The sequence below is a fragment of the Microchirus variegatus genome (assembly GCF_963457635.1).
Source record: "Microchirus variegatus genome assembly, chromosome: 23".
In the NCBI taxonomy this organism is placed as follows: Eukaryota; Metazoa; Chordata; class Actinopteri; order Pleuronectiformes; family Soleidae; genus Microchirus; species Microchirus variegatus.
In genome coordinates, this window is record NC_139824.1 from 14,090,348 (window position 1) to 14,113,806 (window position 23,459).

General features: G+C 41.7%; 1 protein-coding gene across 1 annotated transcript in view; it reads right to left on the bottom strand.

The window, feature by feature from the left end:
• Nucleotides 1-374: 374 nt before the first annotated feature.
• The window catches only part of ntn1a (netrin 1a), a gene marked incomplete at both ends in the record, with an annotated part of 67,043 nt that continues 43,958 nt past the window's right edge, over nucleotides 375-23,459 (bottom strand). Inside the window, 4 exons of the mRNA XM_083909091.1 lie at nucleotides 375-703; nucleotides 4,994-5,068; nucleotides 17,638-17,691; nucleotides 20,952-21,101. Coding sequence (XP_083765217.1) covers nucleotides 375-703; nucleotides 4,994-5,068; nucleotides 17,638-17,691; nucleotides 20,952-21,101 — 608 coding nt within the window. The remainder of the gene's footprint in view (nucleotides 704-4,993; nucleotides 5,069-17,637; nucleotides 17,692-20,951; nucleotides 21,102-23,459) is intronic.

A 23,459-nucleotide genomic window follows, 5' to 3' on the forward strand; every position in this document is an offset into this window, starting at 1 on the left:
AAAAAATAAAATAAAAAAAACAATAAAAAATATAGTGATTTCATACTGCGATAAAGAAAAAAACAACACAAATAACTTTATATACTGGTAATAGGTGCAAATTCGGCAAATCCACAAGAGAGAAATCTCCAAAGTAAAATAAACCATAAAACCAAATCTGCAAAGGTGAGCTCCTTCAACGAAATGTTCACTAATCATCCTAAATAATTCTCTTCATGCTTCTACACAAAAAAGCAGCAACATAAACAGTCTCTTCTCTGTCTGTGGTCTCTGTCCCGTCTTCTCTCGCTCTCTCTCTCGCTTTTATTCAAATCACCTGCCTCAGATTTTCCTCTTGGATTTCTCTGACCATCCTCCCAGCGTTTTCTCTCCGTTTACGGCTTCTTGCACTTGCCTTTCTTCTCCCGCTGCTGGAACTTCCTCAGCCTGCGCGCCCACGTGTCCCTCCACTGGATAACCAGGCTTCCTTTGTCCGCCACCACGCCTCCTTGGCCGGGAGAGTCCTCGTCGTTCCCCAGCAGCAGGTACTTCTTGCCGGGCTTGATCTTGGGACACTTGCACGCCACGTCCTTGGCGCGGACCCACAGGAACTGGTCGCCGCGGCGGATGCGGCTCTCGCCCTGCTTGTAGACGGAGATGATGTTGACGGTGAACTTCCACCACTCTCCGGCCTTGTCTGCCTTCAGGATGTGCACCTGGACGGCTGCAGAGTGAAGAGATATTGCACAGAAATCACTCTCTGTTTGAATTCATTTTCCCAAACATCTGATCTATTGGATTAGAGAGTTTGAGCACATATTAGAGATTATTTTCTAGATAAATGTAAACAAACAGTAATAAACAGTAACCAGCGCATGAGACCAAGTGAGAATAATACAGGTCCACACTATATTGAACATAGAGTGGCTCCAAACACACATACAGTCCTCTATCTAGAATTACAATGGACTACATCTGCCCCCCCATACCCATACCGCTATTTACTTCAATTTAGAGCCGCAACTAACATCTATTTTTCGTAATCGATTAATCGACTAAACTCATGCAACAAACTTACATTTCTGCCTAATTTCATTAGAGAAAAATCATGACTTAAATAAAACAAACCGTAACAAACAGTAACCAGCGCATGAGACCTAGTGAGAGTAATGCAGGTCCACACTATATTGAACATAGAGTGGCTCCAAACACACATACAGTCCTCTATCTAGAATTACAATGGACTACATCTGCCCCCCCCATACCCATACTGCTATTTACTTCAATTTAGAGCCGCGACTAACAACTATTTTTCGTAATCGATTATTTTCTCCATTAATCGACTAAACTCATGCAACAAACGTACATTTCTACCTAATTTCGTCAGAGAAAAATCATGACTTAAATAAAACAGACAGTAACAATCAGTAACCAGCGCATGAGACCAAGTGAGAATAATGCAGGTCCACAGTATATTGAACATAGAGTGGCTTCAAACAAACACACATACAGTCTGACTTCAAATTGGAGCCGCAACAAACTTGAGAGAAAATTCATGAATTAAATAAAACATACATATATATATAGATATAGATATATATCTATATATATATAGATATATATATATATATAAAACTACTGTTTTTGTGCTGCCGGTTCATGCTCCAGCTGTGTTATACTGTACGGCTGCACTGTCCATTAGCACTGACAGTGCAGCGTGATTGGTAATGTGATTAAGAGCTAGGCTATGGCTATTAGAGACGTTATAGCTCCAGAGACACTCGCTCTGATATTCGTTATGATGAATGGAGAGAGGGAAGGGAGGATAGAAAGAGGGCTGCTCCTCATGGATCCATGCCCAGGAAATACTAAAATGGATTATATTGACCAGATCTTAATGAAGCTCTATGATGGTTCTCCTGTGCTGATGGGACAGCGTTTTTGAAACGAGCCAGCGTTCGTTCAGAGGGAGGGTCACTGGTTTCACCTTCACTGTGTACAGTTAATGCAGCTGAACATCACGGCGGAATGAAGGGCACTGTATATCATTCTTTTTTTTACCTTTTACGTTTACTACAAAGACAGCTAAATCTTAAAGGTGCATTATGTAATAAATCTAAAGCAACTGGCCATAAAATCCTCCTAATATGTCACAGAGACTCAGGAATAATGTTCATATAACAAACTGAACTCACCAACAACAACAGTGCAGCCAAATTATTTGCATTAAAAAAAATATTTTGCACACTGAAAATCATGGTTATGTTTTGAAATCATGTTTTTGGCATGTGGCGCCACCTACCGCCGTCTACCAATCATTGCAGTCAGTAGAGTCTCAGCTGCTGAGCAACCACGGGTTGCCAGTTACGTCAGAAAACGAAACCTAAAAGACCTCGGTATTTTCAATTTGAATGTAGTAACCGTTTTTGGCCACATTCTTACATATGGCACCTTTGACTAACACCACTGTATTGTTATTGTACTTTGCCGTGCTCTTCCTCGACACAGTAAAAACACTTAAATGGGATTTTACAATGGATAATATTCCAGGAAATACCTGGGTCCAAAATAGAGAATACAAATTATTGTTTTTTTAATCGTCAGATTGTCTAAGTGGAGGTGTTTTCTCAAATAACCAAGCCTATGTTACATTAACATATCCCTGTTAATAGATTACATTAATGCTGACCACTGGACTAATTGTTTTATAGTTTATTGTTTAATTTAGTTCATATTGTGTGTCATTTTTTTATTGTATTTTGGCACCAATTTCTCCACGGAAAATTCCCTGTATCGATTCTAGCATACATGGCAATAAGCCTATTTCTGATTGTGAACATCTCTGGAGGTCTTGAGTAGTATATCACCGCCCTCTTTTCTCTGTCGTTTATATTGTCTTGTCGTCGTTGCTGTTTCCTCACACTGTTTGTGTTTGTAAAACAGCTTCACAATGCCTTGTTTTTCCCCTCTGTTCGGACTGTAAAAGGCCTCTAAATCGTCTAAATGATGTGGAATGACCTGGTCGTGGCCTCTCCGGCACCTGCCACCATCCACCACGTTCTCCCTGTTTGTGTTTGAACAACAACAACAACAACAACCTGTGTGTGTACAGTCCAGAGCAGTTAGAGCTCACACACACGAGTCGACCCCCTCCTGTGATTCTTTATGTGCGTCTGTACGTACTGTATATCCACCACAGAAGCTTGTTGTGTGTCGTTTCCTGGGGCGGCAGCATGAATCTCATCCTCCCTGCTGAGCTTTTTCAAACATTCCAAAGCTACGGTATCGTTTAAATGTACACTGTGTCTGACTTTACGTGAGGTAAACACTGTGCAGCCGTGGATATGATGGAAAAAAGTAATTTCAACTCAAAATTATGTTTTAGTATTGGCACGATAGCCCATGTATGAATTTTGTCTAAATCGATTGCTATGTTTTTATTTTTATATGTTATTTATTTATTTATTTATTTTATTCTATGGACCTCCTGAGAGTCTGCAATAAAGATTATATTTTATTAAATATGTACAAAACGTCCTCATATTAAGTTCATCAGTTATAAAATAAATATACATATATAATATAATAATACATTAAATATAAATATATAATATATAATATAATAATAAAATAAATATAAACATATAATATAATAATGCAATAAATATATAATATATAATATAATAATAAAATAAATATAAACATATAATATAATAATACAATTAATATTAATATATAATACGATAATAAATAAATGTGTTTTCTGATATTTTTTCATAACATACACCTTTTAGAACATGTTTTTACCATACATGGGCAAGGAACCATATATGGTAACTAGGGTTGAAATGTTGAATTTCCGAGTATTTCAATGAGCTCGATAAAGGGTTAAATCCCCAGAACTTCCTCTGTTCACACGTCCTCATAATCTGTGTCAATCTAAACTCAGAAAAATAGGAAGCACCTAAAACAGAAATAATCTGATGTAAAAGTCATGTTACATCAAAAAAAGATGAGAAATCCCATCTTTTTTTTTGCTCAGTAATCTCAGAGTAGCATCGGAAAGGCTTGTTTTCACTCGACGGGAATCCTGATGTCTCATTTTTAACTCCTCCACCCTCAAACTCAGTCTTATCGAGCGCTAATTTGGGATTACATCACCCGCTGACGTAAACGCTCCGCTGATGAAATGACTGCTCGTTATCTATAAACTGTAGATTATTTTTTGGAGATTAGAACGTTTCACGCCAAATGAAATAATCGATTCACGCATGACCTAATACATATTTTTCGGGGAGATGGTGGAAGAGGAGGCGTCTATGGGCTGACCCTGCAGAACAAAGCTCAGGCCTGTCTGTCAAAGCTGCCGCTGAGGTATGCTATGCTGCTGCAGGATGCCGCTGCTTGGTTGAGCGCCTCGGAAGACCTGACTTCAGTCGGGGCGGAGGACAGAGGACAGAGGTCATACGTCTTATCCACACCTTGAATAGCGCGGCGGACGGACGGACGCCCACAGGAATGCAGCGAGAAACACACAGGGCTGGTGGGGGGAAGTGAGAGCTGCCTTAATGAGGATCTCTGAGAGAGAGAGAGAGAGAGAGAGAGAGAGAGAGAGAGAGAGCACCCAGTGTCCGTCACACTGCCGTGGCTTTATCCGTTAGGGGGCTTTAAAGACGACCCTTCCCACACACACACACACACCTCAGCCTAATTCTTTATCCTGTCCTTTCTCTTCTTCTGTTTGTCTGCTCCTCTTTTCCTCCTCTCTTCCTCCTTTAAGATCTGCAGTCCTCTGTTTGATCCTTTGTCTCCTGCGCTCAGAAAAGCCGGAGTAAGCCATCAGTAAAAATGCCCTCCCCTGTAAACCACAGCGGTTCCCCCCCGGCGACGCGGGGACGACGTCGAGAAAGAAGACGCAACTCATTTCTCGACTCGTTTAGATTCACACAGAGTGTGTTTTTAGAGTGTTTTTAGGCCTTAAATGAGCCCTCTTTGTCGCCTGTCGTCGACTCACCGTAATCTTTCTTGCAGTACTTCTTCATGTTGATCTTCAGTTTGCCTTTCGATGCCTTGCAATATGAGTCACAGTCTGCAAGAGAAAGAAGGGGAAAAACACAAACCATGAATGAAACTGTTGTGGTGAGTCACTGCAGTTGTGAGGGAAAAAGTTGGTCAAGTGTTTTGAGTGCTTTGTTTGGGCCTATAATCCTTTTTTAGTTGGATCTTTTTTGATATGAACATAATCAAAAATGATCTCACATATTCATATATTAGGTATGTAAGTTGCATACTAGCCCTTTATTATACATCATTAAGCACATATGAACACCTTATTCTACCTCTATTAGGACATGAATAAGATTGTTCCTACATAAGGTGTTAATACGTGCTTAATATTTACTAATAAAGGGCTAGTATGCAACTTATATGCATGTTAGTAAGCACCTAGTTAATGGTGAATATGTGTTCCCTAATCTAAAATTTAAATAACTAACCAAGAAATAACATTTAATTGAAGAAATCCAAACATTTCTTAAATAAAACATTTCTCTTTTTTAAAACAGTGGAACAAGTCATTTTTCAATAATAGATGAAATTAGCTTCAAGTGATTAATTCATGTACATTGACGTCAAATAATAATATTTTAGAGGACTTTTCTCGTATGGAATACTTCCCTTTTTTTTTTTAAATCTCAGATTTAAATTTTTTGCCCGTTACAAAGCCATTTTTGTAAAGGAAAAATACCAACAACCATCTTGGTTCTTTTAGGACCAGGTTTTATTTCACTGTCTGACTGCGACTCTCTATTGCGTCTTCAACATTGTGTGTGATGGTGAGAAAGATAATATAAAAATGACCTCCGCTATCACACAACTCACTCCCTGTGACTGTGGGAATTAGTGTAGACCACCCTCAACCCCCCCCCCCTCCCCCCCGTCCGACCTCCAGGGAAAAAAATAAAAAATAACCCCCGGGATCACTTCAAGGCCCCCGCGCGAAGCACTGTGTCAAGCTTTTGCATTTATTGCAGTGTGGACAAGTGGGGAAAGAGCATTGAGAGGCTGGCAGCTATTTGAGGGAGTATAGAAGGTGGTGGGTGTGGGTGTGGGTGAGTGTCGGGGGGTTCAGGGGGGTTCAGGGGGGGGTGTGAAGCAGGTCAATGCCACACAAAGGGAGGTCAGGAAGGGAGAACTAGCCATCCATGAAGGGTTAGACAGAGAACCCTTGGGAAGGAGGGGGGACGCATGTCCACTGTGGACAGCGTGGACAAATAAATACCTCACGCATGCAAGAAGGGTCACTCACATATATATATATATATATACATGTATATGTATGTGTATATATGTATATATGTGTATATGTATGTGTATGTATATGTGTATGTGTATGTGTATGTATATGTATATGTATATATGTGTGTATATATATATATGTATGTGTATATATATGTGTAATATATATATGTATGTGTATATATGTATATATATATACGTATATGTATATATATATGTATATATGTGTATGTATATATATATGTATATATATACATATATATATGTATGTATGTATATGTATATATATATACATATATATATATATATATATATATATACATACATATACATAAATACATATTTTGGTCACACTATATATATATATATATATATATAGTGACCAAAAGGATTCAGTTTTTAATGATTTCTTTGTCATTTGGAGCAAAGAAACAAAGAAAATATTCCCATTTAAGAAGCTAAAACAATCTGAAATCTTGTTTAAATCATGAAAAAAGCTTCAAAAACGATTAATCGATCATCAAAAACAGTTGACGATTTTGACATTAGTTTCAGCTCTACCGCGTCCACCCTTCGTTTTACGACAGGTTATCACGAGGTGATAAAGACAGACCTCTCCACCAACGTTAATGGAGCGCGTCATTTCAGCGCTGTCACACTGCCAAACACTCACAGTGAGGGTCACAGACACAAAAAGTTATTTTTTACTTTACTTTAACTCTATTCTAGCTTGAGCTGATACAATTAATCGATTGCTAAATTAATGGTCAACTATTTTGATCATCGATTAATCGATTTTTCATGATTAAAACAAGATTTCTGACTGTTTCAGCTTCTTAAATGTGAATATTTCCTTCGTTTCTTTGCTCCACGTAACAAAGAAATCATTAAAAACTGAATCATTTTGGTTTGTGGACATTCAGAGTTGAATCCAGCAGCTGAGTCGCTTTACACGTCAATGCTGTAATGAATATAGTAAAAGAAAAGAGGGCAGGGGAGAGGAGAGGGGAGAGATGGATGGATGGCGAGCAGTGGAGATCAGAGGAGAGTGATGGGGCGGTGGAAGAAGGATTGGGAGCTTTCAGGCGGCCTGAATATGAACAAACCGTATTGTTGTGAGCAGATCTTTGCTCCGTGCCTTTATGCTCTGCTTGAATGAGGGTTGCCCGGGGAACTCGGCGACAAGGAAAAATGCACCCAAAAAAAAAAAAAAGAAGAGAGAGAGAGAAGGAGGTGGGCGCATGGATACTGGTAGAGAGCAAAAAAAAAAAAAGGGGTGGAGAGGTTGACAAAAAAGAGGGCAGGAGTGAAGTTTATCAGGGGGAGGGGGAAGAAGAAGAAGAAGAAGCAGGATTTTTTTGGAGTAAAACCCCAGAATTTCAAAAAGGATGAAGCCTGGTTAGCAAGTGGGCAAAGCCGACGCCAGTGATAGGAAACAGACAGAGCGACAAAAACAGGCAAAGTAAATGAAACAGTGGAGTCTAGTATATGAGCTTCACCTGATTACCATGTAAATGAACGGAGGGGGGAGCTGTGGAAAAGAAGCTTTGTTTTCTCATAACCCCCCTTGATGCCATCATGATACTTCCCTTTGATAGCCTTTCGTTCCCCATTAGTGTACCCCAGAGACACGGCTCTTGGGCCCCGCTGAGAGCACCCCGAGACCCCCATTTAGGGCCAGGCAGTCCCCTACCGAGAGGACAAATGTTCCCTTTGTGTGTGTGTTACAAGCAGGGGAAGTGGGAGCAGTCCTGTAGCACTGAGCTAAAAACCTGCTTTGGGTGTTCTGAGTACATGCGGTTACTGCGGGCGCTTTGTCCGCTGCCTTTCAGAGCGCCGAGGGGCACGAAACTGAGAGGTGGACCTTTGGCCCTTTCATCAAAGTCCTGTACAAGCCTTCAAAGTTAATCGTTCTCATTTGGGATGCGTCTTCTTCTTCTTCTTCTTCTTCTAAAGCTGCCCAACAACATGATCCTGTACTGTATAATAGTCACGGGGTTAGTAAAGCCAGGCTCAGGAACCGTATAAGAGTTACACTACTGTTCAAAAGTTTGGGCTCACTTAGAAAATGTCCTTATTTATGAAGGAAAAGCACTTTTTTCTCCAATGAATATAACATTAAATGAATCAGAAATACACTCTATACATTGTTAATGTGGTAAACGACTATTCTAGCTGCAAACGTCTGCTTTTTTAATGGAATATGTACATAGGTGTCTTAGATATAAGGGTTCCAAAAGTGTTCTTCTACAAGGGCTGAGGTTCTACCTGGAACCATTTGCTTCTGAAAAACCCTTTCCCGAAAACAAAGGGTTCTTGGTAACACTAATGGTTCCAGTAAGAAGATCCAGAGAACCCTTTAAAACCTCTTTCCTGAATAAAGGGTTTTAAAAAGGTTCTTGGTAACGCTAAGGGTTCCAGGTGGAACCTTTAGAAAAGGTTCTACCTTCACCTTATATGGTTCTACTTAGCACTTTTATTTCTAAGGGGCCCATTTCCAGTGTTCTAATGGTGCATTGTGTTTGCTAATGGCCTTGTGCAATGATGTTAGCACAGCTGAAAAACACTTTTGCTGGTTCTTTGACTTAAGTATTATTATTGTATTATTATAAGTATTATTTTGAATTAAAATCAGAAAATTGACTATATTTTTTATTCATTTAGCAACTCTTTTGATGAATAAAAGTGTGAATGGAAAACACCAAAAAGATTGTATAGGTGACCCCAAACTTTTGAACGGAAGTCTTATACAGCAGTACATGGAGACTCTTGATAGCTCTTGATTTTAAAACTGGACTAGTCCATCTGAGCTGTGTATGGCAGGGCCGTGCTGTATTTATATTTACAGGAGCATACACAGAACCATTGTCACTCGCACCACAAAGAGACCAAGTTTTATTCTCAGCCTGCTCAAAGAATTTAAAGTGTTCGTAGACCGGGAGAAGGACAGTAGTCCAATTAACCGTGTTAGTCATAGTAGCAACAACTACTGTAGCTCTGTTGTTGTGTGATGAGTGATGAAAAGAGGGGTTTGACGCATGCACTTATAGAGGTTTCCAGTGTTGTTGAAACAACAAACATTGCCCAACTTGCCCAATTTTGGTGGTGCTTTCAGATCGATGCCAAGTGTAAAACACGGTAGGAATTAGCGTTTTTGTGAGCCATGCATGCCGTGGCACATGCAACCGCAAAGGTTGCATCTTTTCACTGTATCGCGATCACCAGAGTTCCCTGAAGATCATCTTCATAGCCAAGCAAAATGAACTGATTCAATATTGATCAAAATCGAAATTCAAATCAGGAACGATTCATAGCCTTGGAATATTTCTATTCTATATAGAAACCTGCCTTAAAATTTGCATATGATCGTCATTGTGTAAAACTCTACAAAAACACTAAAGAAGAAAAGTATTTTAGCAACAGCAAACCTGCAGAAACCAGCTTATAAAGGCACCATCTTCTGATGTAGAATTCATATTGTGATTTCACAAGCAAGCAAAAATGGCTAAAATGCTCAGAAACCTTCAGTTCTTGCTGTATTCTGATCGACTTCAGTCTACAGCGAGAAGAAAACGCCGTCCTCACGTTTCGTTAAAAACTCTGGGAAGCAAATAAAAGGCTCTATAAGCAAAAAAGAAGAAGAATTTAACCAGGCTCAAATTTAGCTGCAATGTGATGCCGTCCAGACGATGGTGATGAATCAAAATATGCTGAAGGGCAAATTCCTACTTGGCGATAGAGAAGTTGTATATGCACACATCGCCTCTGCAAAGATCTGAGGACGATCCACGCTGGAGTGAAATGTTGTCCTCACTTCATTTGTCTTGTGAAGGCTCTACCTCCTTTTTTGCACAAGGGCAAATTCTGACCATGCAAGAAGCTACTCTGTCTGCCACTTGTTGAGCTTTGCATGTTTTGGGATTCTGAAACGTCTGGGCACAGTTATCGACGCTCGCTTACATTTTGGGACCTTGCAGTTGGGAATTGTCGTTTGTTAATTCAAAGTCTAAAGACCAAGGCCCACTTTACATTACGCTTTTCGCGACAGCGGGACTGGCGACAGCGGGAACACCGTGTAAAGAGAATTTTCTTCCGGACAACTGCGATTAGCATATAGCGCATGCTAAGTAGCATATACCGCGGGACTTTTGTTCCAAAAATAATGGCGGGAGGCTGGCCTATTCCAAGTGTCAGTGTATTGCCACATCATGTTTGACATAGTTTTGAATAGCCACAGCCATGGCTGTGTTAGCTGGCGTGTTGTTGCACAATCCGCTGACTCATTGTAATGCTAGCAAACCGCAATGCGCAAAATCCGCTGACTCATTTCAACCGCATTCAGCGAGTCTTTATTGTTGAGGTCAGACCATAATAATCACCCACACGTCTTGCACTCGCCTAACTTTACCCTAGCTTATCCTCTCAGGGTTAGCCCACAGTGCTGTGCTAGTGAGAGGGGGGCGTGGCTACAGTAGAGCCGCTGAAAGCCAGTGTGTGCCAAATATTTAAAGGTGCATTATGTAATAAAGCAACTGGCCATAAAATCCTCCTAATATGTCACAGAGACTCAAGAATAATGTTCATATAATATAATATATATATAATAATGTTTTGGCATGTGGCGCCACCTACCGCCGTCTACAAATCATTGCAGCCAGTAGAATCTCAGGTGCCGAGCAACCACGGGTTGCCAGTTACGTCAGAAAACAAAACCTAAAAGACCTCGGTATTTTGAATTTGAATGTAGTAACTGGCCACATTCTTACATATGGCACCTTTAACGATATCTTTTGCATCGCTTATCCAAACAACGTCAAACTTGGCGCGGCGCTTACTCGCGCTTGCAGCAGGACACCTGTCAAGTTTGAAATCAATCGGACCGGGAGATATGCGAATAACAGACAGACGTTCCTGCAATTTATAGATAGATAAACAAGGGTGCAGTATTTTAGTGTGCGTGAGACAGTGGTAAAAAACTGATTTTCTGGCTCTTATATCATTGTACAGATGGAACAAAATACACCCTCACTCGTTAAAGTGACATCTATGAACAGGTGTTGATGGTCCAGGATTTCAACATAACCAGCAGCACCACCACGTATTTTATGGCTGAGCACAAATATGCACAGTATTTTTGTTATTTCCACGTAGATAAAATCACCCGCTGAGCGAAACCCGATCTGAAGCGAGTCTCCACGCAACATATATCAGCTTGATCTCGACACACTTTGGTGTCCTGACACTAGTCAGTGTGAACTCGGCCACAGAGGCAGGGCACGGAAACAAGGATGTGCAAATGATGGCTCGGGAGGAGGGCTTTCTCCTTCCACCACACTGATTGAGAAACAAATTGCGGCAAATAAAGCATGTAATTAGATTATGGAGCCCAGTGTGCTGCCCCCTCCTCTGCTCACACCAGAGCTGTGAGTTTGGACGGTGTCCAACAAAGGACAGACAGAGAGAGTGTGATAAAGTCAAAGAAGGAGCTTTTTTCCTCCTCCTCCTCCTCAGTTCTTCTTCTTTCATTGTATTGTCGCAGTAAACGATGCAGATCTGGGTCAGCAGGGACTCTTGTTGGTCATCGCCCAACAATCTGAGACGCGGAGGGACTGGAATAAGCTCGGGCCAAGGTTTTTCGTGCCATTAAATGTATGTAATTGCTCTGGATGTATGAAAAAATCATACAATTAAGAGGGCAATAAAAGCTTTAGGCTGAAAAGACTGTAAAAACGCGATGAAATCGGCCGGAACTGAACTGGGTGTGTGAAACAAGACTCACGTCCAAAAAATCTAAGGAGGGGTCCGACACAAATTGTGATCACTTCCAGCCTCACACACACACACACACACGCACACACACACACACGTATGTCTAACCCTTATGAACCTCATCATCGCCACTCCAAAATTCTCCTTCTCCTCATCATCATCATCCGTTACTTTCACATCCTGTGTATCCTGACAGGCCCCGGGGGGGTTTGGCCATCGCAGGTCACCGGCGGTTAATCTCCTCCACATTTTCACGTTTTTTTTGCCCCCGCGCGGACGCGGCCGCCGCCGCCGCCGCTGTCACGAACCCGTGGGAGTGGCGACTCGCACCATCCGTGACCTAGCAGCACAATGTGTGTTTTGTCTGGGCCACACCATCGGAGGTATTCTCCATGCATTCCAGCCCTCCGTGTGGTCGAGGAGGGGGAGAGAGCCCTGCCTGCTGCTGCTGGAGACAAATTAATATCCACTGCATTTTACCTCACGCCCTGCATTCACACACACACACACACACACACACACACACACAGCGACGCACACACACCCCGACCCGTTGTTTGACTGAAGCGTAACGAGACACCTGCCTCACAGCTGTCAGCCTCCAGTATCACATGCGCACATGCGTTTTCCCTTCATCACTTAACCCCGCCTCATATTCTGCAGAAATATATATTTTTTATATTATTTTAAATCTCATTTTTGCATGTTTTCCCCCTTGATTCCCTTTTATTCAACACAATCCAATCACTGCTATGTCACTCTTTGTCAACTTCTATTTCAAATCAATCAAAAACAGGGTTTGCGCAGGAATCTTGAAGTTAATTTCAACATCCAAGACCTTCTCAAAATGTTTGAAGACCTTATCGCGATCACTTCAAGCTTAAAATCAGCAACACATACACTCCTTTTTTGGGGTCACATACAGCATTTTTTTGTGTTTTCCATTAAAAGTCACACTTTTATTCACCAAAAGAGTTGCAAAATGAATAGAAAATATAGTCAAGACATTGACAAGATTAGAAATAATGATTTTGTCCTTCAAACCCAAGGGTTTTCTTATCATCCAATAGCCTTCTAACGCGATTAGCAAACACAATGTACCATAAGAACACTGGAAATGGGCCTCTATACACCTATGTACATATTCCATTCGTCGTTTACCGCATTAACAATGTATAGAGTGTATTTCTGATTCATTTAATGTTATATTCATTGAAAAAAAAAAATGGCTTCTCCTTCAAAAATAAGGTAATTTCTAAGTGACCCCAAACTTTTGAACGGTAGTGTATTTAACTTACAAAACTATTAAATCTATAGAGCACAAACATGCAAAGGAACTCAAGCTGGAAAGACTCAAGTTTTCACGATTTTGGAGTTTATTTCGTGCAATTTCGGATGTTATTTTGTGCCGCTGTTGGAAAATGCATAACGAGCCGATTTTGCAGGGCGAGGATGCCTGCACATCTTTGTTTTTAACATATACATTCATGCATACTTTTTACAAAATTTAATACCACGTGAAATTGCGATTAAGACTTTTTAAGGGCCTTCATTTCCCCCCAAAATTGATTTATCAACTCTTAATACTTTTTCTTCTTTGTGCATTTCGACGACTGCTTCTAACCATTTAAAAATAGTAAATACCGTATATTCTAAGGGGTGCTTTCTTTGGGCTGGCGGCGAGGTAGAATATAGAGTTTTATTATTGTTTTATACAACGATACAATCGCCCGCCATCTGTTTCCCATCACACACTGTATTAGGTGATATCATAGCTGCTTGAATACCAGGCCCGAGTAGAGCTGTGCATTTGCTCTGTGACCTCCTGAGGAGGCAGAGAGGGTAATGTATGCATCCTCTGGGCCTCAAGCCCAGGTGGTCCGCTGGGACCCCTCGGCTTCTCATGATTCTGACATGAGCGAGCGGCTTCGCGAGGGCTTCCATCCACGCTCTGCAGGGTCCACCTCCACCTTACAGTCTGCTTGTTTTCAACCTCGAGACAGAGAGAGAGAGAGAGGATTCCCAGCCATTTTTTAGTTGTGATTAGATTATCTGGAGCTTCGTAGCCTTTAGATATTACGCGGCCGTGTTTACGTTGGTCCAATGACACGGTTTAATCAGTGGGAATTATGAGAGGGAGAACGTAGCAACAGGCGGAATAGGTCAATATAGGCTTTTATAGAAAAGCCTTGGGATTTTTTAACTCATGTGAACCTGCAGAGAAAAAGCTGGTTGTGAGGAGTTTGTGAATTTGACATCGCAAAAGCATGGTGGTCACTATTTTCTACCTTTTACTTTACAGTTAAAGTTCACATAGAGTGGTGCTGTTGCACATATATGTTAGTTATGGAGGTCTACTTCCATACATTAACTTGTTTTTATGGTCAAAAACCTCCTAGTTGCTGTAAAGGAGCCGATAGAAATCCTCTTTTCTTACGGTGTTTCCCAGCCGCGAGATTTGCGACTCAACTCTCACCCCCAGAAGACAGAGTCTTGTGATTGGCCAGAACCCGGAAGTGACATATTCAGCACACCCGCTCTCAGAAGTGCAGCTCCCCCCTCTGGAACGGTGGATGCACTGCAACTCATTATCAAAACATTGATTTAACAATGTTTAAAAATAGCTTCTTCACGACTCCACGCCGCCGTCCTTTTTATGACTTTGACCCAGAGTCAGAAGACACTGTCGCTCGTGAAACACCTCCACAACGGACGTTATTCCTCTTCTGCGGTTCAATGTACGCAACCGGATGTGCCCGGACTAGTGCCCGGAGCAGGAGGATCTGCTGTTTCCAGGAGAACCGATATTTACGTAACCGGACCGGGTTTTTTCAGAGATCTCGCTGAGCCCGAGATTACAATAAAACACAGTGTTCTCAGCAGTGGCTGAACTGTTTGTTTAGAACCTTCAGGGCTTCGTAAACAAGGTAATGACGCAGATACACACTAAAAAAACAGCGTTAACTGGAACTTCTATCTAGGTCCGCTTTAAGCGCTCACTCAATCGATCCAAGTGATAAAATATTAATAAAAAGCACTGTCAAAGTCGGCTTTGGCCACGAACGTTCATGTCTAACGGCCGGAGAGTGAATGAGCCTTGTAGCCAGAAATGACACAGGAATTTTCGCGCCGCTGCCAGAAAATGAAACAGACGAAGAAGAAATGGCATTCCCACGTTAACGCTCGCCAAAGCTGATAAAAACCTGCATGCATTGCATTCATTTTTTACTGGGAAGTGAATGCCGATGAAACCCAGCGCTCCCTGTTTTTGATCATCGATCAAATACCAACGGGAACGAGGCATAACATCTATCATGGATTTGACCGTTGGAATACTAAAGCAGAAGAAGCAACGATTATTTTGACCTAATAAAAAGATTACAGCGCTCTCATTTATCCCCGTAATCCCTCAGCGAGGTGCAGAAAATGTCCCCCGTGCTCCAAAAGTGGACAGATTTCCTGACAAGGGGGCCCAGAGAAACTCCAGATATTCCAGCTCGCCACCACCCACAGTGTTATGTGAAGACAAAGCGTGAAACAGAGGGAGACGAAGGAGGTGGATGAGAGCGAAACGAGACTGAAAGAGAGAGAGAGAGAGGGAAAGAGAAGGAGGTGGAGGAGGTGGAGGAGGGCTGGGGACTCGGCGATATCCTGAGTGTGCTGTCAATCGTAGCTGTCTGAGGACCGAGGAGGGTCCGACAACAGCTGCAGGAGCCTCTTAAACACACACACACACACACACACACACACACACACACACACACACACACACACACACACACACACACACACACACACACACACACACACACATGGGCATGTACGGTGGGCCTCCTGCACCTTCATGGCTGCGACAGAGCAAACACAAGCTACAAGCCTGAACTATTCCAACAGGTATATCTGTGCAGTATATACTGTAAAAACAAGATTGTGTTTCACCGTCGAAAATGACATGCCAGTGAAAATGCCACGAATTCAACAACAACAAGAAGAAGAAGTCTATGTACACTAAGTTTGGGCTCACCTATGCCATTTTTTTTTTTTTGTGTTTTCCTTTAAAAGTCACACTTTTATTCATCAGAAGAGTTGCAAAATGAATAGAAAATATAGTCAAGACAGTCAGATAACATCATTGCACAAGGGTTTTCAAGGGTTTTTTAATCATCCAATAGCCTTCTAACACCATTAGCAAACACAATGTACCATTGGAACTCTGGTAATGGGCCTCTATACTCTGAGAAATAACAGTGCTAAGTAGAACCATATACGGTTCTTCTTCTTGGAGGGTTCCACCGAGAACACTTTTAACACCCTTTATTCGGGAAAGGGGTTTTAAAGGGTTCTCTGGATCAAAATGGTTCTTACTGGAACCATTATGTGTGACCAAGAACCCTTGAAAAACCCTTTCCTGAAGAAAGGGTTTTTTCGAAGCAAATGGTTCCAGGTAGAACCTCAGCCCTTGAAGAAGGACCCTTTTGGAACCCTTATTTTTCTAAGAGTGTATACACCTACACTGTTGAAAATTAAAGTTCTAAGTAGAACCATATAAGGTTCTTTGGCTCGTCCTCATAGGAGAACCCTTTTTATAAAGGTTCCACCTGGAACCCTTTTGGAGGGTTCCACCAAGAACCCTCTTAAAAACCTTTATTCAGGAAAGGTGTTTTAAAGCGTTCTCTGGATCAAAATGGTTCTTACTGGAAACATTAGCGTTACCAAGAACTCTTGAAAAACCCTTTCCAGAAGAATAGGGTTTTTCAGAAGCAAATGGTTCCAGGTAGAACCTCAGCCCTTGAAGAAGGACCCTTTTGGAACCCTTGTTTCTATTCCGTTAAAAACCAGACGTTTGCAGCTAGAATAGTCGTTTACCACATTACCAATGTATAGAGTGTATTTCTGATTCATTTAATGTTATATCCATTGACAAAAAGGTGATTTTTTAAGTGACCCCAAACTTTTGAATGATACTCTGAATATACTCCCTTTAAAAATAAAAGTAAGTTACATTACATTGACTGTTGCTGAGGAACACAAGTTCTTCTTTTACAGATATTGAGTAAAACCATTTTGGAAACAGAAAATGTAAGGTGCTAAGATGGAAAACAAACTAAACCCCTCCATCTCATCACAAGTTCCCTACGTCAGCTCTTTCCTCACTTCACAGCGTCAGAAATAAGAGAGCGAGAGAGAGAGAGAGAGAGAGAGAGAGTCCTCAGAGTTTGCAGAGATGAAAAATCACCAAATCAAACAAACTGCCAGCCCCCAAATGCTGTTCACAAGACCAACACCCCACAGCGCTGCAGTTAGACTGATTAATTGTGAAAGTGTGAGAGATTAAAGGGGGCACATCCCCGGGCTGCTGCTAATGGATTTAATATTCATGAACCCCCTCATCGCACAGTGAGCAAAGGCAACAGGGAGCCAATTTATCCTGTTTCTTCTTTTCTTTACACTTGTGGAAAAATATCATGTTGAGGAAATCCCTTAAAGCCCTGTATCCATTTATACACTTCCACAATATTCACATTCACCCAATAGGCCAATGGTGGATATGCAGAAGCTGCAGATAAACATCAAACTCTCATGTTGACTCACCTGACGGCTCCTCTGTGCTGCTGGACGGGGTGGTGGGAGGTGCAACTGGAATCTCTACTCCAGGATAGAAAGGGAAAGACAGAGAAACGATCACTTTACGGAGTTTTATCGCAGCAAACGTGCGCTTAATTGTCTGAATTGTCAAGATGTGTATGTCTTTGTTATTATAAGGAAGGATTCAGGTCAAATAAGTGTTTTGTTTTCTATCAGACAAGCTTTTAGTGTGAACAGACACGTTTTGTTGGATGACAAACGGTCTTGGTTTTAATAGAGCTTTTGGTAACACTTTATATTAAAGAACACATCTTCACCATTAACTAGGTGCTTACTAACATATATAAGTAGCATACTAGCCCTTTATTAGTAATTATTAAGCACGTATTAACACCTTATTGTACATAACCTAATTCTACCTCTATTAATTAAGATTTTTCCTACATAAGGTGTTAATACGTGCTTTATATTTACTAATAAAGAGCTAGTATGCGACTTATATGCATGTTAGTAAGCACCTAGTTAATGGTATATTGATATGACGCACTGCGCGCTTCCATGACGACTGACTGGGAAAAAGACGCGTGTGACGTCATGTTTACGTGCCGCGACGCCGGAGTCCAGGCACCGTTTACCAGTTAGCTCCGTTAGCTGCATTAGCTCCTTTAGCGCCGGTTAGCGCACCTACAGTCAAACTGGAATGGTTTTAAACGAAAAGAGCAGCGCTACAAATAACCAGCTGTACCTGTGTTACTGCATACGTGTGCGTCTGTTTTTAAAGTTTAGCGTTACTTTAGAGACTCATTTTAACAATCGGGCGTCACGTAAACATGACGTCCCGCGCGTCTTTTTCCGGTCAGTCGTCGTGGAAACGCGTCAAACGTTAACGCACGTAAAGTGTTACCGAGCTTTAGTTATTCAGCCGTTATTTATCTGAGTAACACTTTATATTAAGGAACACATATTCACCATTAACTAGGTGCTTACTAACATGCATATAAGTCACATACTAACCCTTTATTAGTAAATATTAAGCACATATTAACACCTTCTCTTAATTCATGTCATAATAGAGATAGAATAAGGTGTTAATTACTAGTAAAGGGCTAGTATGCTACTTTATGTTAGCTTTATCCGTTTTCCTACTCCATTTTTACTCTGCAGAGAGACCATGCATGGTTATACTCTCCACACGAGCTAGTTAGCATCAATAGATACAGGGCAGCAAGAGGGTCTAAATATGAGGGTGCACATGCCGTGAGAGAATCTGAAAAAATGGATTTTGATTTGACGTGGAAAGAAACAGTGACGTGTCAAGGAAAGAGGTGAACAATGTGTGAGTGAGGGAAGAAAGGAAGAATCAAGTCTCTTCTTCTTCGTAGCAGGCCGTTTGGGAAAACCTCGCCGCCCACTTTCTTGAACACACACAACATTAATGTCTATCGCGGCGCCATAAATCACACTCGGCGGAAACGACGGTGCGCGCCAGTTATTGACTTGTGTACATAATGAGGTCTTCTCCGACCGTGACGAATTGGTCAATTTAATGATAAGAAAATCGAAAAAAACCCCGCTGCCAAAACGACGGTGCCTGAAGCCCAGAGACTGCTGTTCATCAGCCGTCTTCCATCTGCGTTCAGTCGCCACACGTGCCAGTTTAAATAATGAGTCTGGTTCCCGTAAGCGACTCCTTGTAGATTTATGTCTGAGGAGAGCTCCGGAGGGTCTTACATGCAGTCGCAGATGTAATACGACTGTCTGTCGGAATAAAACCAGGCGATGAATCTAACGCGACAGACAGTCGCAGATTAAAACCGGAGGAGTCGCTGCATGTTTGACATTCCCGAGAATTAAGAACATCTCACGGGTTGATTTACTCTAAAGAGTTCCTTTTGGTTCCAATTCAAACATGGTTGTTCGCCACTGTCCTCCATGCTTCAGCAGAGTGTGTTTGAGCAGCGGAAACATCTAAAACATGGAGGACAGTGGCTAAACCAGGACCAGGAGTGAGAAACCCTGCTTTAGGGCAATGTTATGGATATAATTCTAAAGGGTTTAAATATCTGGGGTCAACCGCCCCAAAGGCAATAGACAGTGCACAAGTAGAGGTGGAGAAGAGAGAGCATGCAAGGTGGATGTGTGACAGAAGGAGAGCAGCAGAAAGGTCTAATACAGAGGAGGCTGAGGCTGAAGATACTGAGATGTTTGCTGGGAATGGACAAGTTCAGAAATTAGCTTAATTTAAAGGACAGCTCACTCAGGTTTGAATGGTTTGGAAATAAAGTGAGAGAGGTTTTGGACAAAGGATGTTGAAGAGGAAGCCTGCAGAGAACACTCTTAGAAATAAAAGTGCTAAGTAGAACCATATAAGGTTCTTCGGCTTGTCCTCATAGGAGAACCCTTTTTTGGCTCCAGGTAGAAAAACCCTTTATTCAGGAAAGGGGTTTAAAAGGGTTCTCTGGATCAAACTGGTTCTTACTGGAACCATTAGTGTTACCAAGAACCCTTTCGTTGTGAAAGGGTTTTTCAGAAGCAAATGGTTCCAGGTAGAACATCAGCCCTTGTAGAAGAACCCTTTAGGAAACCTTATTTCTAAGAGTGTATACACCTACACTCTTAGAAATAAAAGTGCTAAGTAGAACCATATAAGGTTCTTCTGCTCCTCATAGGAGAACCAAGCTTTTTGGCTCCAGGTAGAATCATTTTATAAAGGTTCTACCTGGAACCCTTTTGGAGTGTTCCACCAAGCACCCTCCCCTCTTAAAACCATTTCTTCGGGAAAGGGTTTTTCAGAAGCAAATGGTTCCAGGTAGCACCTCAGCCCTTGTAGAAGAACCCTTTTGGAACCCTTATTTCTAAGAGTGAAGGTTCATGGATGTTGTGAAGGAGGAGAACATGAGTTGGTGTTAACAGAAGAGGACACAAGAGATATCGGGGAAGATGGAGGCAGATGGCGCTTAAAGGAAGAAGAAGAAGTGTATTTATTGGTTTTACACTTTTGTCTAAGACACTGCAGGAGCTTCATCTCTGGGCTTTTCCCTCAAATTTATGGAGACCAATAAGCCATGGGAGTTTTGTGCTTCCATAACCCTGAGGTCCAGTTTAATGGCGTGTTTATTTAAGAAAGCAGATTTACTGGTCAGAAAAACCCCAAAAAACACTACGCGGACACTAAGCGCTTGTCTGAAGAAAAAAAAAAAGTAGTGTAGGAGTGTCTGCTGTTGTGCGTTCATTCATCTGTGTGTAACCTTTCCCTTACAGGTGTGTGTGTGTGTTGCTACGTTCTCCTACAAAGAGTAGTAAAAGCTGGTTCCACGTACTTATGCAGGGGGCAATGGGCGAGCGGCTCTGCTGGTAGCCTTTAGCGCAGCGGTTGCACGTGATACCAGTCACGCCGTCTTTACAGGGACATTGTCCTGTGGTTTGGTTACAGGTTTTGCCAGCAGCGCCCACGGGATGGCAATCGCATGCTGTGAAGGAGACAGAGGAAGGAAGAGAGGCACAGTGAGTGGTCTCACACACATGTACACATGCAAACACATGGTGGTGGTGGGGGGGGGAGATACAAACATATGCTATCTATGGAGAGTGCAGGTGCGGATCACAGCAGCAACAATAACAGGGTGGTGATAGACGAGTGGAGAAAGAGCAAAAACATCATTGTCTTCAATCATTTGTCGTCTTTTTTTTAGTGCTTGTTTTAGATCAGGGGTTCTCAAAGTTTTGATACCTGAGGGCCAATTTAGGAACCCAACATTGGACTGAGGGCCGCCAAAGGAAAAAAAAACAACAAAAAAACAGAAAGAAATCCCATTTGTACTAATTTTAATGACCAGATTGCAGTTCTACAGTTTAGCTTTAAGTAATATAAGCGCTAATATAATGTAATTTAAGCGTTAATATAATAACGCTTTATAATTTACTGGGTAATTACCCAGTATTTTGGCCATTGTTCTTACCTTCTAATTACAGGTTAATACCAAGTAACACATTTATGTTACCATATATTTACTGGGTAAATAGCTAGTAATTGGGGTCTGTAGCTACCTGCTTATTGCCAGCTTATAACCCAATAATACACTAAAATTCACCATATAGAAACCAGGTAAATACCCAGAATTTTTGTTTACACTTATTGGTCTGTATCCAGTAATGTCCAATAAACATTTAACAAGCTTAGTAGCTCCTGGATTTAAACTATCAACTGTAATTCATTGCGGGCTGCCATTGGCCCGCGGGCGGCACTTTGAGAACCAATGTCGTAGGAGAACCCTTTTGGAGGATTCCACCAATAACCCTTTTAAAACCCTTTATTCAGGAAAGGGGGTTTAAAGGGTTCTCTGGATCAATCAATCATTAGTTTTTTCCAAGAACCCTTGAAAAACCCTTTCTTCGGGAAAGGGTTTCTCAGGTAGAACCTCAGCCCTTGTAGAAGAACCATTTTTGAACCCTTATTTATAAGAGTGTAGGTGTAGAGGCCCATTTCCAGTGTTCTAATGGTACATTGTGTTCTACATTGTGTGCTAATGGCGTTTCTGCGGGCCGCCATTGGCCCACGGGCCGCACTTTGAGAACCAATATTTTAGATGATGATTAGCTAATCAACCGTCACATCTATAGCATCATTAAAAGCGTCTAAACGACGCGGACGAGCCTCTACGCGCCGCATGTGAGTGCGTGAGGCTGCAGCTGCAGCAGCAGACAAAACGGGGTCGTGCATGTTTACCAAAATGATAAAAATAATGGCGGATAATCCTAATTGCCTGTTTCCGATTAATGCCGAGCTTTGAACGCCAGCCGAAGGACGTATGTCACCCTTCCTCCCGCCGAACTGGGGGGTCTATCGAACACACATGCTCCAGGAATGTAATCATTTTCCAATTGCTCGGCCCGGGCCCTTAAACTCATTTCACAGCCAAACCCCTGTCGGCTTTTTTTTGCTGAAAAACAGTTGTCTGAGAGTTGTGTTCTTTTCATCTGTTTCGAGGTGGTTGAATTAATGACCTTCCTGCAAAGTCCTTACAGTAAATCCTCTGCCAGTCTAATCCGAACCAGAGCCGCGACCATCTCCGCTCTCCGCCTTTCGCTTCACAAACGCCGACAACGCCGACGACGACTGTTTGTCACCAAACTTTCACCACTTTATTCCTCATCGTGTAAAGTGTTACATTCTCTGTTTATTTCCCACTAAACCAGCGACGGCTGACTTTAAACCACAGGGTTGGGGTTGTGCCGTGTTCATCCGCTGCCCCTCCCTCCCTCCCTGCCTTCCTCCTTCCCTCCCTGGCTGCAGATGATTTTTTTTCCTCCCTGTGTTGTGTCACTTGTCACTCTGAACGCCTTCAAAGGCCACGTTGAATTATGCACTCTGAGGTTTGTGGGGGTATTTAGTGGTTTTTGGGCCTGTTTTTGCTTTTAACCGCACAGAGTGTTCAGGCCACAGCACGGCATTAGAGCTTCAAAAACAAGCTCGGATCGTTTCAGGCCCCGTTACAGCGAAATTAGTCATTAATTTGTGTAAATACAGGAATAATTATATCATTATTTTTAATTGAATTAGCGTTCAGTTGAGTCATTACTCAGTTATCGACTTCATATTTACTTTCCACACTGGCACAGTGTTTGTTTCTATGGTGTCTTATGGATAAACTGTTGTTGTTATACGCCGTATAATTATATTCGGTTACAGATGATGGTTTCTTTTGACATTTTTTGGACTTTTCCTTGGGATTTTTAAGCGCCCTATAGGGTTTTCTTTGTCAGACTGTTATTATATTGAATATTTTACATTTCTTTATTTGCAAAAGTAAAGAAAATATCCTGGATAG